General features: G+C 38.9%; 1 protein-coding gene across 1 annotated transcript in view; it reads right to left on the minus strand.

Moving 5' to 3' along the window:
• Positions 1–15,691, minus strand: part of CDH7 (cadherin 7) — a gene marked incomplete at its 3' end in the record, with an annotated part of 89,364 nt that extends 73,673 nt beyond the window's left edge. The window contains exons 1-2 of the mRNA XM_082754439.1: positions 15,639–15,691; positions 5,910–6,294 (exon numbers count right to left, since the gene is read on the minus strand). Of these exons, the coding sequence (XP_082610565.1) occupies positions 5,910–6,119 (210 nt within the window). The 5' untranslated portion in view covers positions 6,120–6,294; positions 15,639–15,691. The remainder of the gene's footprint in view (positions 1–5,909; positions 6,295–15,638) is intronic.
• Between the last annotated feature and the right edge of the window lie 2,682 nt (positions 15,692–18,373).

An 18,373-nucleotide genomic window follows, 5' to 3' on the forward strand; every position in this document is an offset into this window, starting at 1 on the left:
ATGTGAGTAAGACAATGACTTCCTACAAATAGGGAAAGAGGAAATTACACTATAGCTGTGCAGGCTAATGAAATAAACCAAGAAAAAAACAGTAGATTTTGGGTTATCCCTTCAGATAATTCTTCCTGTGTGCCTTAATCTCATTGTTCTCCCCAGAGATACTTTAGCCCTACATGCTAAGTAGGAAACATTCAGGTTGTCAACACTGTTATTTGGGGTAATCCAAACAAAATAAAGCATGGAATAACACAAAGCCCATAGTGACTCCCCAGTGATGAAAAGTCTGTGCTACTAGCAACTTATGAATAACAAGTTGAGCTGGTAAATTCATACCTCTTCTGTATGGCTGGGGTACCCCTTTACCAAGACCTATTCCTTCTACAAAGCAGATATGCAGTACTTGAGTATTTTGATTAGTCATTTGTTTCATTTGCAGAACTTGTGGTAGAATAATTTTGACAAGAGTGGTATGTCCGATTTTACTTAAAAGGTCAACTGTTATCAATTTTCACAGCACAGAACAACAAAGAGTCGCTGCGATGGATAAATAGAAACAGAGCAGATTCGCATTTTCAGTTTCAGAAGTTGACTTTTGGGAGTATATAAAACAATACTGATTCAAAGATTATCTTAAAATGAAGATAACAAATAGAAAAAGAATAAAAATATATGTAACAATGAGGAAGGAAGTTTCTCTGATTCATTATGCTATCTTTGTTTTCCACATAGTGTACACAAATAAAGAAAAGGAACTTTTTTTTTCCTCTCAAAAGGACTTGGGAAAAACAAAAAAACAAAAACAAAAACAAAAACAAAAAAACAGAAACAACAACAAAAAAAAAAACATAAATTATTTCTGTGCAGAGCTGTAGCTACTCCCAGCTGGGTGCTCACTTGCAGTTTTTCTGAGTAGACTTGAACATTTATCTTATGCAGGCTATTTGGAGAGGCAAAAGACCAAGGCTGAGACTGGGCTCAGGTCTCCATGGGTTACCTCCACAGACAACAAGAGGAAAAAGAATCACAACCAACCTGCCTCCTGCTCCCTTATCTATAAATGTGGCAGCCTAGCCCCTTTTGCCTAAATTTAGCCCTTATAACTTCCCTTCTTCTCCTCTCCATTTCCCAAAGTGACAGTAAAGTTGTAGTGGGTTTCTAGTGAGACGAAAAGCTACTGGACTTATTTCTATTCAGAGGTTCTCAGCTTTCTCATTCACAGATGAAGTTCCCTCTGTTTCTCAGTGACTGGTATTTGGTACATTGCTATGAGTTTGACAGTGTGGCCAATGCTTTCACAGTACTTACTGATTTAAAGTATTTTACCAAGAACACTTATTATCCAACACAGTCCAAAAGTTACCATGCACATTTGAAAATGGCGGGCAATGAGCCAGGAAAAGAGATGCATTTCTCACTGTGTCTGTATGGGTTGTTACATATTGTAAACATATTGCAATAGGTAAATATCAAATGTGAATAATTGTCATACCAAAAAAAAAAAAAAAAACAAAAAAAAAAAACAGCCTTCTTCCCTCCAAACTGATGAGTCTGGAAGAAGCATTCTACAGTCTATACCAACAAATAATATACATTTCTGGTTATTCTGCTATTCTGCTGCTTAGAAAGCCCTTTCTCCACCTTGCTTCAGTGCATAACTGCAAATTCTGCTTGATATATCACTGTATCAATGATTTTCTTTGTTACCCTTTATTATCAGCCCTTCACATCTTAGAAAGGTCTCAAGAAAATAATAATAATAATAATAATAATAATAATAATAATAATAATAATAATAATAATTTTAAAGTTTATCTCAGTAGCCATTGTGCTTATGTGCTTGAAACTGTTTCTGTCTCTAACTATCCATAAATCTAGAGCCATTGGAAAAGGAGCTTTGGTCTGGGTTCAAAAGAAAATAATAAAGTCAGCCATCAATTTTCACACTCAATCACATGGAGTTCACAGCCTTGTTTCACTTCAAGTTTATTTGTGGGCTGCTTTTGATTCAGTTGTTGTTTTTTGCTTGTTTACTTATAAAAGACAAATAAAAGAATTACTGTCTGTGGCTTTGTGTCATTCCAATGCTTTTGAGGAGACCAACATTCTTGCAGGCAAACACTGATGAAACTAAATAAAAGAAAACCAGGAACAAAACAAAACAAAACAAAAAAAAGCACAAATCCTACAAACAAACAAAAAGGACACACACACAAAGTCCTTCAAACTAAAAACAAAAACACACACAGAGGATGTTTGCATAATTATGTAACAAAAACATGGGAAAACAACAACAAAAGAATATCAGACATAAAATTAGACTGTGCATTAAACTGCATCCTTTTTTTTTTTTTGCCTCTGCATACCTATCCAGATTTTAACTATGTGACTGTAAACAGATTTTAAAATATTCAGTATTATAGCATATACTATATACATATATACTATATATACTATATACATTTGTGATTTTAGGTATTTTTATATCAAATCATTTTAAACTGTTCTATATTATTATTTTTATGCCCAAGTAGATTCAACTAAATTCATTTATATGGAAAATGCAGAGTAAGACATTTTACAGAGAAATAGTAAACTGTTTCTGGAAAACAGAAGCCACCTAAGCTTCCAGCTAAATTATTATCATAGTTAACTGCTTCAATTCCTACATGGAATGTCTGGAAAATAACAGGGACTATCTGGATGGGTAAATGGGCTAAATAGTGAATTTCTTCAACCCTTTTATTAAAAATAAAATAATAAAAAAAATATGCTGTGCTGACTGATAGAAAGAAATTGTATATGTTTCAGTCCACAATCTGGACTGTTAAGCACCTCCCAAGAGGCACTCAGAATTACTCAGGATTGAATCCAAGATGATTAAAATTCATACCACAGAGAGGAAAGACCTGCATATAAAAGCAAACAAAAAACAAAAACAAACTACCAGTAACAGCAACAAACTTCAATCACCTCTGATTCCTCTTATTGTAAAACTATTGGTGTTTCTCCAAAGGTTTCTCCAGAGTGCTGGGAGAAACAGGACCCTGCTGCCACAAAAAAATAAATAAATTTAAAAACAAACAAACACCACTGAAAATAAACAACATTTCAAGAATTCAATACACTTACAATATGGATCTGAAATCTAAATATGAAAACATTGAAAAAAAATATTTTAAGTGAAAGACTCATCTTAACGAAGTGAATAGGAATCCTATTATATAATTTCCAAGGAATTGGATTTTACCTTGCATGATCATGTAATTAAAATGTTAAATTGCATGCAGCCAGAAGCACAGAATTAATGCCAAACATGGAATTAACATTGGTATTTCATGACTTTTAACTAATTTGCCATGTAACCCTAACATTCTCCAAATACTGCCTCATCCAAACAGAACTGCCGAGGGTGTTTTAAAATTGGATAGTGGCAGAGAGAAAATATTCCCTAGCACAGCTCCATTTGCCTGCTTGTTTCTGAAGCATTTTCTCTCACAGCCATTAAAATCTGAAGGCAGGTTCCTCCTTCCTGGGTGTCCACATTCAGACTGGCACCCTGCAAAGCATCCTGAACTTCTGTTCAGATAGCACAGGACTGACCTCCCCAGGAGCAGAATGCTCTGCAGAATATGAAGCAGAGTGGTTGCTGTTTCCACTTCACTTGATGAGAGAAGTGAGTTATGCCAGCTCTTCACTTTCCTCACCAAGAGGAAGGAAAAAAAAACACCCTTCCATCCAAATCTTGATCTCCTCAGTCTCTACCTGCCTACAGAGGCTTTGAAACAGGCACAGCAATATTTTTAGGAGGAAGAAAGGGGGAGGAAGGTGACTGCTGCTCACTTCAGAGTGGTACTCCATATAATATGTTAACACACAGAACGAAAATCACTTCTTCACCTCTTTTCTCCCCTGCATGGGAATGCAGCTTTGGTCGTGATTGCACCTCAGGAACCACACAGTAAAAAGCCTCTCCAGAGTGAAGGTTAGGAACTGGGCACATCTTATCTTATAAGATGCTCAGCAAGGGCTATGTTTCCATGAAAATGTGCTTCCTTTTGAAAGTGCAAATTTATGTCTGCTTTTCCTACAAAATGCTGGTACAAATGTGAATTCTTGAGCCAACAATTCATACTGCTGATACAAAGGCAGGCTGGGCACAGACTGTTACTAGTAAAAAATAAATAAAAATAGATGTGGAGGGATTGCTTTTCAGAATATATATATATATATATATATGAATGTTAGGACTCCTGTAAAGGACTGGAAAAAGCAGACTGTGAAGATAAAAATAACCACGTCGTGTACTCCAGTGTTACCACAGCATATTTGGCCAAAACACAATAATCTAGTGAATATGAGAATTGCTACAGATCAAAACCAGACTTCTGTCAAGTATTTAAAGACATTTATTTTCCAGGAGAGAAATTCTAAATTGTAAGCCACACATCCTTTTATATCAGCAGGTAAGAATGCCAAATATACTATTTTCCTTTCCAAATATATTATTCTCCCTTTCCCCTTCACTCCTCTTCACCCCACCCCCCCCCCCAAAAAAAAAAAAAAAAAAAAACACCTTACAAAGCCAAGTAGTTTCCAAGTTGAAACTGCTACCTAACCTCCAACTTAACAAAAACTTTCATGATGCTTGCAATGAAATATACATATGTTTGTTTATTCTAGTTCTCCTTTAGTGCTCAGTTGTGCATAATACTAGCTCCAGTTCAGAAAAACACATAAACGCAACCATAGCCTTAGTCACAAGAACAGATCGCCATTCAACTTGATTATTTGATGGCATGATTAAATTCTAAGTACTTAGCTGTGTTAACACAAACATTAAGGTTTTTGTCTCGGTAGGGCAAATCAAGTAAGCTGAAATTCCCTGCACTCGTACATTTGAAGTAGTGGATTTCAGATTACTTTTTTTTTTTTCTGTAAGCATACCATTTTGCAAAAATTTGTCACTCCCTTGTTTTCTATGCATTTGCTATATCTTAATGAGAAACTGCATTTATTGATTCTCATATTACATAGAAAAATGAGTTTTTCTTTCAATAAGATGATTACACATAAATGTTACATAGAAGTACAAGAAGGCTGTTTGTTTTTTTTTTTGTTTTGTTTTGTTTTGTGTGGTGTTTTTTTTTGCTCAATACTTGCTGAAGCATATTACTCACCAGCACAACGCAGTGAATGAGCTAAGGCACAGATTCACAGCTGTGCTCAGTGTGTTCCACATGCAGCTATGGGCGCGCTGACAATAAGCCATTTGGGATGCCCTGATGCAAGGGCTTGTTCTGTGCTGGCCTGGTGCCCATCAGAGGGTGGGTAAAGCCAAAAGGCTATGCCATGCTCAGAGGGCAGTGAGGCCCCCAAGGTGCCGCTCTGCCAGCCAAGCAACATCAAAGCATAGCAGCAATGTAGACGTGCCCTCCTTTCCACTTGTCACACCCCTAGATGCCTGAATCTTTCTCTCTTGACCATAATAGTGCCAGTCTTTAGGGAACAAACAGGATAATATAGAAATGTTGTTTTCTGGGACTAGTTTTTTGTTCTTAGGAAAGAATATGCATTATTATACTTCTGTATTCCCATGTAACAAAACAACTAATATTAGTAATAAAATATTGTCCTTGTATAATTAATGGCAAAGCACTTTCATTATTGTACTCCCTTAAAGAAGCATAGACAATAGATTAAACTCTTAAAGAAAATTGTGAGAGTGGTCAGAAATATGATGCATTGCTGTTTTGAAGTGCTAAAGGTTTTTCTTTTTCAATCTGCATAACTTTTGTCCCATCCTGGTTTATGTCAGACACACTGACAGCGTTTCAATTTTCAGGTTACACCAGATAAACACATCAAAAAGCAGGCATCTGTACTTTCCAATATTTGGTTAAATCCCCTACCTTTCCTACATAGAGTGGGTCTGTGCCCATGTATTCTTCCAGCACAAAGAATTGATTCCACACCCAGCTGCGTTTGGTTCTTGTCCTCCCTGATTGAAAGTAGGGCTTTGACCTGGACCTTGAGGGCTCTGCTTGATTCATCCCAGAAAGACACAGGAAAAGAGCTATTATCTGCAACAAATGGCAGAACTCCACTTTGCCCAACTTCATCTTTTTTTTTCTCCTTTTGACAAGAGCAGGCACAATTCCAGTTGTCTCTGCAGCTCTAGCTTCCAGCAGGGTGTCAGCTGGGAGTCCAGAGATAATAATTTGTGGAGTGGTCGATTGGGAGAGGTCACCACTGCTGAATAGCCTTCACCAAAGAAATGGCATAACAGGTACCTATCTGGAAAAAAAAAAAAAAAAAAGCAAGAACTGTTGTCAGAATTTCATTTATTTATTTATTTTACTAATGTAAATTCTTTGCAACATTTACATAATGCAGAAATGTTTTTTTAAGATTTTTCTAATCATCAACACAGTTGAGTTTACTAATTAATCTGTGAGTTTAGACTTCATTCCTTGGATTTTGCTACTAGTGATCAATATGTATTTTTTATTTATAAAGTTTTCTTGTGACTGTTCTCTTAATATACCCATTTCCCCAGTACAAAGACTGAATTTTCTTCTCTTTAAAATAAGCAAAACAAGTGTAATTATTTTACAGTTATTATCTGCATTTTTTCCTCCTCTGCCTGTTATAGTCAGCTTTACTTGACATTACTATGACATAATTATAAAACAGTTACAGACGGGAAGCAATATTAATGGAAAGGACATATGTTAGCTTCTCTTTTCCATATAACTGAAGAGTAAAATAACAGAGTATAAGATGAATCAGAAAAATTTGATTGATTCTTAGTCACATTCTTAGACCAGATGTTATGATTTGTTCTTATCTGAATCTGACCGGCTAAAAAGCCCTCCGAGTGTCCCCACTCATTTTTTCTACATTTCTAAAGCAAATATCAGGCATGATAAGAAGCATGTTAGACTAGCTTATGTACTTGTTTATACACATATATGTTCAGCAAGATCAGAAAATTATTTGATTTTGCGTTTTCAGTGAAACCTTACATTAATGATGAATGATTTTTCAACAAAAATACACATAAGTTTTATTTTTCTGTGCATATTGTCTGCTTCCTTTTCAAAACCTTGATCATTTAGTAATTGGTGGAACTTGCCAAGAATAAAAAATCATTTACAAAAACCATAAAAACTTTGAACAACATTTAAATCAATCCTTTTTTAAAGTGCATCTTACAGTTACAAACCTTCTCTGGCCAAGTAAAAATATATATATAATATAATGATGATACAAGTTCTGTTAGCCAGAACCAAATGCAGCTTTGTATTTCAAGGGAATCATCTACATTAAGCCCAAGTAAGCAATGCTGTCTCTGAAACAGGCATTCTCCTTGTCTGAGTGAGCAATAAGGCAGACAAGAAGTATTTAAGAAGTGCCAAATACAAGGTGAAAATGAGGATGAAATTAAAATGGATAACAAGGCTTTCAATTAGAGTGAGCTGTTGCTACTTAGGAAGCCACGGAAGAAAGAAGATTGCATCCTTTATACATTATATTAAATCACATTATGCAGTAGACATTAAATCACGTATGCATTAAATGCTCTAGATAAACTCATATTCCTATCCACTACTATTAAAAGTGATTGGAAAGTGATCTCTGATATCTGATTTCACTATGTCAAGCTCTTTTAGCTACAATACTATGTACCGTGCAGCCAAAGGTACCTAGAGGGCACAAACACGAAACAAATAAAAAGCTCTTCTGATTATAGACTGTATTTAAAGCCTTTTTATAGTAATCCCTTCTGTGGTACTGCCCTGCACCAGAAAGGCTTTGCTTAGAGAATGGTGGGATAAACCACAAACCCACTGAGCATGTATGCTAAGCAGCAGCTATTTGAAAGCTTCCATATGTGAAAATTTAGTGTCTCTATACATGCAAAACAATGGGAATAGGTGTTGTCTTACCTAAACATTCTAAATTTCAAAATGTGATGCACAGTTATAAAACACATCCCTCCAACCTGCACCAAGATTTTTTTTTTTTTTTGGCAGCAGGATTAACATGCAGGTGTCATCATCACTAGCAGAGCGTAATTTAAAATGATTAATCACAACTAGTCATAGCTAGGTTTTGATGTGGGCCATTGGGTAAATCATGACCAGGTGACATTGTAATAACCAAAAGGGCTACCATAGGTGTTAAGGAGAGTAGTTCGGCTTCCCAAGTGGCACATTCACTTCCTACCACTCCTTTCAAGTATGAAAAATATTGTCTGTATTACAGGCTGTTTGCACACCCTTTAGCTTCCTTCTCTGTATCTAAGTTACATTAGGTTAAATACATATGATATTGATAAACTGTCAGTTTATTTCAAAGAAGCAGCAGATTGTTACTTAACAGAGATAAAAATATGAAATGGATTTTCTTAAGAAATGTCAGTTAAACATTTACAATATGTTAGAGTCTTTCCACTAAGCAGTTTGAAATGTCTTGTTCTTGCTCTGAACAGACATTTCAAATCTAGAATTGCTCTAACCTTTATCTCGAACAGTGTTCTCTTATATCCTTTCTTTTACACCTGCAGGGAAGTATGAAAGCCACCATATGGAGCTCCATGGTCCCCAGCCACACACCACAGCACAGAACTGAAAAACGCACCCAAAATACCAACTGAAAAACAGTCCATATGCTAGACAGCACAATCTGATGAAAAACAGAATACTCACACCCCCTGGAAAAAAAAAAAAAAATGTTGTCGTTTACTCATTCTCAAATCTTTTCACCACACAGTCTCCAGAATTCCAATTATTTTTGTTCAGCTGTGTGGCAGCACTTTGTACTGAAACACTCTTCCCTCCCTTCCTCCCCTTCAGGAGGAATCTTCCAATTCTTCTAAGAGTGCACCCTCCCCCCCCTTTTTTTTTTTTAAGGTTTTTATTTATAGTCTTTTCAGCACATCATTTTTTTGAGTGTGATACTTCCCAAAGCAGAAGTAAAAGTGTCTGGTGTTTAAATTTTTTTCCTGTTTTGGGAATAATTACTTCTTAAATTGTATTAAATTGTATCTTTTGTTCTGATATAGATATATATATTTATATGAAATTTGTATGGTTATGTGTAAAATATATATATATTATGTTTTTGTTCAAGCATAAATAGCACTTTAACATCATCTGCTCTGTGAAATGCCTAGGTATGAAGTCAATATGTAAAACAAAAGCAACATCATGGCATTCAGAAAACTAAAAAGTAACCTAAAAGGTTGCTTTTTTTCTCTTCATCAAGGCATAAACTTAATGTTCTGAGAGCACTTGCAGCTACAGATATGAAGAACAATGACAGCAATAGGTGGAATGAAGCTCTCTGATTTAGGTGCCTTCTCTGTCATTGGCATTTATGCACTTGAGTGAGAAATTAAGGCAAAATTGACCTGCACTGTTTTGTGTTTAAGCATTCTCATTTATGAAATAGTAACCTGTTCTGTACAAACAGACTATACGGAACTGAGAAATATTTGTACTTGTAATTAATGTCTTTATTTACTCTAGGACATTAGTACATCTTCATATAATGTTTCTAAATCCATGAAATGCTACTTCCCTCCTCAAACAGGGTCTCAGGTACAATAATATCTCTTCAAGCTTTTCCTTCATGAAAAGTATTTTAGCTTTTAAAAATAAAATGAATTTGAATGCTCATGTATTTTAAGCAAGATGCTCTACCTTCTACATCTAAGCTCGTATTCCTTATTTACTTTACATATAGTACCAAAATTCACAAATATAAAAAAATATAAACCCAAACAACCAGTATGCAATTCAAAGAGTATGTTATGTGATTTGGACTGTGCTTGTAGCGTGTCTTACCATATCAGTAACATGCTGTCTAAGTGAACAACTGCAAGAAATCCCATCCTCCCCCCCCCCCCAAAATTCACATATATATATACACATACTCCCCCCAAAAATATATATGTGAATATACACACATACTCCCCCAAAAAATATATATGCGAATATATATGTGAATTTTGGGGGGGGAGGATGGGATTTCTTGCAGTTGTTCACTTAGACAGCATGTTACTGATATGGTAAGCACAAGCACAGTCCAAATCACATAACATACTCTTTGAATATATATATATATATATATATATATATATATATATATACACACACACAAACACACACTGAATATCAACTATCTCACGGTGTGTTCTTAAATACTTGGTTCATCTATAAAACATCAGAATGAAAAATAGACATCTGAAAAAATAATAACCTCCTCATTCAATATATACCATAAAATTTAAATTTTCTCCCATCTGCTGTAGAGAAGTTGGGCTATATTTAAGCCATAGCCTAGTAGCAGAAGTGTTCTCGTGAACACTGCTAATCTGAAAAATGTTACTACTCTACTTCACCAAAACAATCTGCTAGTGTCAAAAAGACACCATTATGCACTGTCTCCAAGGGGCAATCTTGATTTGATGAAAACATTCAGATCATGAATAAGATCCTCAGCTTTAAGGAATAGTTCCCTTCACTGCAAGCAATTAAGGGCAATTTACACCCACTGAAAATCTCTCTGAATATTTTGCTTCACTCCATAATTTCTAAAACAACACATCAAGAGTAGTCCTGGCTATACTCATGTACCCCTGAGCCCCACTAGATATGGACAAAACATGTATTCAGTCCCCTAGATGTTCTCATGAAAGGCCTCCTTCCCCACCTCTGAATTTTCTGTGGTCTCGTTGGGCCTTTGGTGAAAGCCCTTGAGGTCTTCTTGGTGCCACCTAAACTTTTCAGCCAAAGCACAGATTTCTACAGATTTCCACTCACACATTGCTGCTGGTATCACAGTGCCAGCTTAATATATGAACCATATTATTTCCCTATCAACCTTGTCAGCCTAACATAGAATTTTGTCCATCAGCATCTATTGTCCTAAAGTCTTTGCAACATATAAAATACTTCAGGAAGAAGAGGTGGAAATCCAATACCTTTTCCTAGACTCCACCTGACTGGATTACATTTCTCTGTTTTGAAAACTCAGTGTCAGTTCAGAGCATCCATTTAAGGTTTAAGTGAAGAGTTTTTCATTTCTATTGCCTCCCCCACCCCTTAGTCTCCTCTCCTAAGATTGCTTCAATTTTTGATACTATAGAAAAAATTTAGTGTTTAAACTCAGATCTCACTGTCTCTGGAATGGCAGCCCTGAAAACACCTGTGAGTAAATTTTATTTTAGCTTGATCAATAGCACACAGTTATCCTTCCTTCCCAGCCTCCCTCTCACTCCCCTACCAACCTCCCCTCTCACCCCTTCCCCATACACACTTTAGCCTTTCAATAAAACAAGACCCTCTGTGTTGAAATAATTCTGAGGGTGACTATTGCCACTGGATCTTGAACCAGGATACCATAAGCACAGAAGAATCAGCAGGTGAGCCCCATGACAGCTGAACTAATCTTGCTGAAATATTTATGTTTTGACATTCAGTTTTACAATGCCCATTGGAAAAGGTATCACTTTCTGTGGAAGAGAAAATTCCCCTTGGAGGATCTGTAAGCTCACAACAATGTCACATATCTGAAATATCACAGGGACTCTTTTTGCGGGTACAGAAACTCTGTGATCCTTGAGACAAAAGAGTTAGAGAAGAGAACATGTTTAATTACATTGCAGATTGCAACATCTGGTTGCAACATTTTTTCATGGAAATAAACAAATAAATAAAATAAAAAGGAGGGTGCCTTAGAGCAAGTGAGGTGGGGACCCTTCCATGAAATGAAGGTCTATGAGTCAAGGCAGTATGATCAAACCTGTTAACTCCCTGTGCCAGATGACATTACATCTACAGACCACAACCTCCTGCAGCTAAATGGCCTAAATATTCACATGGGAGATCTGTAAATGGAGTGCAAATCCTGAAGTCTGCATCTGGTTATCAAGCAAGAAACTATCACTGCTCCAAACATATGGCACTGTTACACTAAGCTGGCTCCAATACCCTCTCACTCAGGTGAAAGGACCTGACAACACAACAGAAAAACACTAGGCACACTTCAATAAATGATATGGCTTCACAAAATGCAGAAAGAAAACCAAGCGACTGTTTTTGGTGTTTCACAATATTCTGCAGTTGACTGTAAGACTTGATGTCGCTGAAGAGTTCATACTTTTTTTTTTTTCCCTCCCTCTAGAAAAAAATGACAAAAGAAAGAAATTTTATATCGTTTTCTCTATATGAAAGTGCTTTGCTGGTTTTTCACCTTGCTATGGTACATTGGTACATTTTATAGATCTAGAGTTGCTGGAAAGGAAAATGCTAATTAGATCAGTTATTGAAAAGAAACGCTAGCAGTACTTGTATATGTGAGACCAATCAAGTCAAATATTTAAACTTCCACAAGCTCAATTTCTGCAGCCTCATTTAAATTGAGGAATTTCACATAATACCTAAGGGAAGAAATGACTTCGTGGCATTTTCTTGCAGAACCACTGAATTCCCAGAGGAGGCACTCCTGCATTACTGCTTAGAGTTAAACCTAGTTTGACAGGCAGGACTGAAGTAACCGTCATATATTTTATACACCCTTCCTCAGCTAGAATTTAATGATTTTTATTCCTACAAGAAAACAATACCCAGTAGTAGCATGAAAGCATATATATATATAAAAAAAAAAAAAAAAAAAGAGAGAGAGAAAAAGAGAGAGAGAGAAGTGTATGTTAAACTAAAATAAATTGGATGGCTCAGGAAAAGCATTCATTGAAGAAACATTGAGCAGATCAGATTTTATGTCAATATCCAAAAAAAAAAAAAAAAAAAATAGTCAATCTGCCACTAAATCTGCCTTCTGAGTAGTATATTCATATGAAAAGCATTTTTAGTTGGAAATACCTTCTATTTTCATTGCACGTTGGAGTCAGTTTTTGTGTTGACTACCTTTGAGAAAAGGCTTAGCCAGGTTTACAGCAAAGTAGGACTTTAATTTAGAGTAAAACAACCAAGGTTTTACATTAATAATGATTTTCTTGAGCCAAGCATCTGACAACTGAAGAAACATAGAAAAACATGGACAGAACACACTGAGGATCCATGAGAAGGATCCATTCTGCTTATCAGATAGGTCATGGGTAATCTGCAGTTAAACAAATGATTCACAATTACCCCTTTATATGTGTAGTCTAATGGAAGGTGTCCCTTACCATGGCAGCGGAGTTGGAATTAGACGATCTTTAAGTCCCTTCCAACCCAAACCATTCTATGGTAAGATTTCTATGTTAAGATTTCTTTGCTATTAAATCAATAGCAAATAACCAAGAGTGCTTTGCAATTATATCAATAAAAGTAGACTTAAAAGAACTCTGAAGCTGTCATGTGGTACATTATTAACAAACACATTTCTAATGACCTACGGCAGCCTTTAATTACAATAAAGTCTTCCATTATAAGGGTGAAATGCCCTCTGACTAAAACTCCAGTATTCAATGATTTTTTTGTCTGTTTGTTTCAAGAAAATACTCTAACTTACCAGAGATTGTTTTTTTCTTCACATTCACTCACATTTCTAAAATTCAGTGGTAGCTCAGATTATTAACTTGGATACTTAGTTAATTATCCAGGCAGTTTTTGATCTATTAAATTCTCAAACCCAGAATATTCCACATAACATAAAAAGTTGTCAGAGTCAGCTTTCAGCGTTTTTGCTCTGCTCTGCTTCCTGTGGATTTTACTGTAATTATTTCTCAATCTTATTTAGGCTTTCTTCATGTCCCCCCAAAAGAAGCGTGTCTAGATTAGATCCTCTGGTATTTGCAGGCTGTGAGAGCTAGAAAAGTGTGTACAAGGAATTTAAACAGGATGTCACATTTGGTCCCAAAAGTTGGTTTGGACTTTTTTGGTACCTCCCCCTCCCCCCTCCAAAGATGATAATGCCACAGTCACACTGAACTAGTTTCAAATGAGGCATGCTTATTGTTTCTATACATTCTCACTTCACTTTTGCATTTTTAAAACTGTTAGGATATTACTAAGAGCAAACCAGCACCATTTCCCAACTAATCTTTATCTTCTGACCTGTTGTACATTCAAAAGCAAAATTCTAAACAAACTTATTTATACAACTTGCATGCTGTTAATTTAACTTGCTCGTCTGAATAGCTCTTCACCTGAGATTAGATAGATCTATCTTTTCCAGAAACAGAATAACATCTACCTTTTACCAGTAACAATCTCCTACAGACTTCACAACATGTAACAGAGGAGCAATTAGTAGATATGATAAAGGTAAAAAAGTAAAGTCACACATCACTGTCACAGAGAGACCATTACAGAAAATGACATGCAAGAGTTTGGCTCCTTTATCTATTTATTTACTTATTTGTCCTGGAAAGCAATTTATTTTCTGCAAAGCTTTACAATCAGCTATGTTTTAGCTGAGAAAATGGCAAGGCACTTTGTCTTGTTAGAGAGACTATAAAGCATACACTGCCCTTTCAAGTCTCTGCTTTGACTTGAGAAGTTATCTATCAGAACATGAGACTTTTTTTAATCTTGCAATGGGAAAAAGATTAAAGTATCAGCATTTCAGTTCCCAGAATCAGAGTGCTTCACTAGTCTCAGTCTCCCCTCCCTCCCTAAATCCTCTGCTTTGCTGGGAAAGCTATAGTTGTTTGCAGAATCCTGGCTCACCTGAACTACCTCACCTTTGGAAAGCATGGGGTATGAAGGCTAAATCCTATATCAAAATGGGATATTTCCCTCTGTTTACCGACTAGAAGTTGGATCCAGATCACAAAATACTTCCTACCAGTGCACATAGTCTATTAGAGGAAAGCAGGACCTGTCTGTGTGTGGATATGTGGATAAATGAGTGAACGGGGCAGGGGGGAAGGGTCAGTATCAAACTGCCAAGCACTGCAGAGCCTGCCTTACCAGCTGAATGCTAATCAAAGAAATAAGCTCCCATCATTTTCACATTTGCAAACTCCAGAACATCCTTGACATAAAAGGAAGAAAGCTCTGGGAAATAACTCTCGGGAAATTTCCTGGCCTCCGCAGTATTGCTCTGTAGCATGAAAGCTGGACTCAGCCAGCAAGGCAACCGCTTTGCTTTAGCGGAAAGGACAGAGGCAGTCGGGACTTGGTGCTGCCTACATTTTGCACAAGTCTGTAGCCCTCCCTTCCCCCACTCCATCTCCCCCCTTGTCTGCGAGACTTCTCCGAAGAGTCAGAGGGTTGCTATTGTTCTTTTTTTTTTTTTTCTTCTTCTTTTTTTTTTTTTTTTCCCTTCTTATTGCGGTAGGTGCACACAAGCGTAGAGCATCCGTGCTCCCTCTCACTTCCCACCACTCCCCGGCCACAGCCAGCGCTTGGGCGGCCTCTGCCAGCCGCGCTGCCCCGGGCAGCCCCTTCCCTTCCCTTCCCTTCTCTTCCCTTCCCCGCCGCCCCCCGGCACGGCAGAGAGGAGACCACGGCGCAGAGACACGGAGGAAAGTTGCCGCTGCTGCCGCGGCCGCTGCCGAGCAGGAGCGGTGCGGGGCCGGGGGAGAGGAGCCGCGCTCAGCCCCCTGCCCGCAGCTGCTCCCACCGCCCCCTGCCCGCACGGGAAGGCGGCGGGGGCAGGTGCAGCCGGCACTCACTCACCTGCCGTCCCTCGGCTGCCCAGCGCAGTGAGTATTTTAATCCCAAGGGCCGGCGGTGCCTCGGCGGAGAAGTGCTGGTGGGATGCTCCCAGGCGGCGGCCGGGCACCCGCCTGGCATCGGGGCTGCGCGCCCGCCCGCGCCCTCGCCCGCACCCGCGGAGGCAGGAGTGTCGCCGCTGCCCCGCTCCTCCTCCTCCTCCTCCTCCTCTTCCTCCGCGGCGCGGCGCGGCGCGGCACGGCACGGCACGGCCAGCAGCTGGGCGCACGCAGGGAGAAGTGGGCGCCGGTGCCAAGCCCAGATCCGACTGGGTGCGGATCCTGGCTGCGGGAGGAGGAGGAGGAAGAGGAGAAAGAGGAGGGAGGGAGGGATGGATGGATGGAAGGAGGGGGGAGGGAGGGAAGGAGACGGAGGAGGTGGGGATGCTGCTCTGGGCAGGGGATGTCACCGCTCAGCGGCCGGTGCCGGCTGCCAGCTCGGTCCGCGGGCGCGGAGGAGGCAGGGCGACTTTTTGTACCTCCAGCGGTGCCTATTGAGCAGGGACCCGGAGAGCAAGCAGCCTGCCCGGCCCCGCGCCCCCCGCCTCTCCTCCTCGACAGGATATACAGATGGAGTCCTTTGGATAAAAATCGGGAGCAGGGCTAGGGGGTGGGGCGCGAGCCAATCTATCTCCCGATTTGCATTTGAAAACACGGAGCTGAAGGAAAGAGTTTAAGATATATATATTTTTTTTAATACTCCCCTCCTCTCCCCTCCCCCAGCTCTCCCCCTTCCCCCCCCCTCCCTCCCCGCTCATACACAAGCTTGTCCTAGGAGCCGTGATCAACTCAGCACCCGAGGCGTGAAGGGAAAGTCGCAAAACTAACGCAAAGTACCTGGGGTCCCTCCTTCATAATTCTGCCCTTTCAGCCCCCCCAACCTGCCGTGTTTCCAGCCTGCAGCACCCCACCCCCAAAATGGCCTGGGCGGCCCTAGGGGAGCCGAGGGTCGCGGGGCCGCTGGGCACGGAGCTGGCACCGACCGCAGCGACCGCAACCCCCTCAACCCTGGTGCCCTCAGCCTCCCCAGTGCCGCTGTCCCTCCTCTCTCCCCAGCTCTGTTTGCAAGGGGGGAGGGGGAATAATAATAACAATAAAATAAAGTGTGTGTAAATAGCTGGAATAAATAAACCATAAACCAGGTGCTCTCGTAGAATACACGGTGAAAGAGGCGCCTGTGCCAGGGGCAGTGTGCCCGTGCTGGAGCTCTGCGCACCGGTAGGAGGAGGAGGAGAAGGCTGCGCACAGCCCCGCATCCCCAGAGCTGCCCGGGGAAGCAGCTCTGGGCAGTGAGTATCTGCTTCGTCTGGACTTGGTTCGGCTGGGAAAGCGGCAGCACAAACTTTCTGCCTCGTTTCAGCACTACTGAAGCCTTTTGGGTCTGCAGCATGCACGAGGTCTGACAGTGAAATGCGATCACCCAGGACTCAGGACGCCTCCTGCTAAAAAAAAAAAAAAAAAAAAAAAAAAAAAAAAAGGGGGGGGGGGGCAGAGGTTCCAAATGCTAGCGGAGCTGCTGAACTGACATTTTCCACGGGCAAAAATATTTTTAACTTACTGTTTTTAGAACAATGGATCAAACCAAGGGCAATAGCAAGAAATGAGCCTTGGCCAATGTCTTTTGATTTATTGCTCTATGAGGAAAGCATTCTCAACCTACTATGAACAGACTAATAATCTGTGTTTGTAATTAATTTTAATTCCATATATATATATACAATAAAGTGTGGTGTCAACAATAATGAAGTAATGTGAAGGCAAAGTCACTTCTTAAAAAATAAAATAATTGATTTATATCACAGAATTTTTCTTTTTTCCTTTTTTTTTTTTTAATATAATTTTAGTTTCTGGATGTGGTTGTAGCCTTTGAATTCAAAAGTGCAAAGAAGTATATATATTTTTATAAATGTAATAGTTAATCTCTATGTGTTTCTTGTCTTGTAGCTTCATTTTCAGAGATGTAATTTCTGATGTGTCGCCCTTCTAACCAGAGAGTAGCAATTCAGCAACATGGCATTTGAGGACAGGAGAAGTGGTTTAAAGAGGGCAACTAGAAGCAATCTTCATTATGGATGTTCAGCAGCATCCGAGTGTGTGGTTACAATGCAATAGGATGTATTCAGGCAAGAAAATCCTGAAACATGATTGCATGCAATCGCTTAAGATTGCAATTAAGGATTCTTCTTTCCTTTGTCCTCCTTCCCCCAATCCCTAATGCATCTTTCACAAATTAATTGAAATAAGACTCTTTGCACTGATCCTTAAAGAGCAAAGTTCAAGGACAATTTGTCTATTCACTCACAAAATATCACAAACACCTTTGCTCTATCTTCGTTCAAACTCATTCTGTAATGAAACCAGTACTTGGGAAAATTATCTTTTCATACTTAATTCGAAAGCTGTAACTTCAATGATGAAAAATGAAGGTTTATTTATTTATTTAAGAATATTTCATTGTTTGGTGATGGGATAAAATGAAAGAAGAATCTACAGAGGGTAGTGATCTTCATAAATTGTACTTACCACCTTCAAGCTCTTTCTTTGTTCCTGAGAATCAAAATATGGACTAAATAATTTTACCATCATTTTAAATCTTTAAAATAGAAGGATTATTTCTCCTTAATTTTGATTCTGATCCTGATATTCCTAATCAAGAATTGGAATAGCCAAATATCACCCAATTAAGAAGCTTTCATGTGT

This window comes from Aythya marila (assembly GCF_965140915.1).
Source record: "Aythya marila genome assembly, chromosome: 2".
NCBI lineage: Eukaryota > Metazoa > Chordata > Aves > Anseriformes > Anatidae > Aythya > Aythya marila.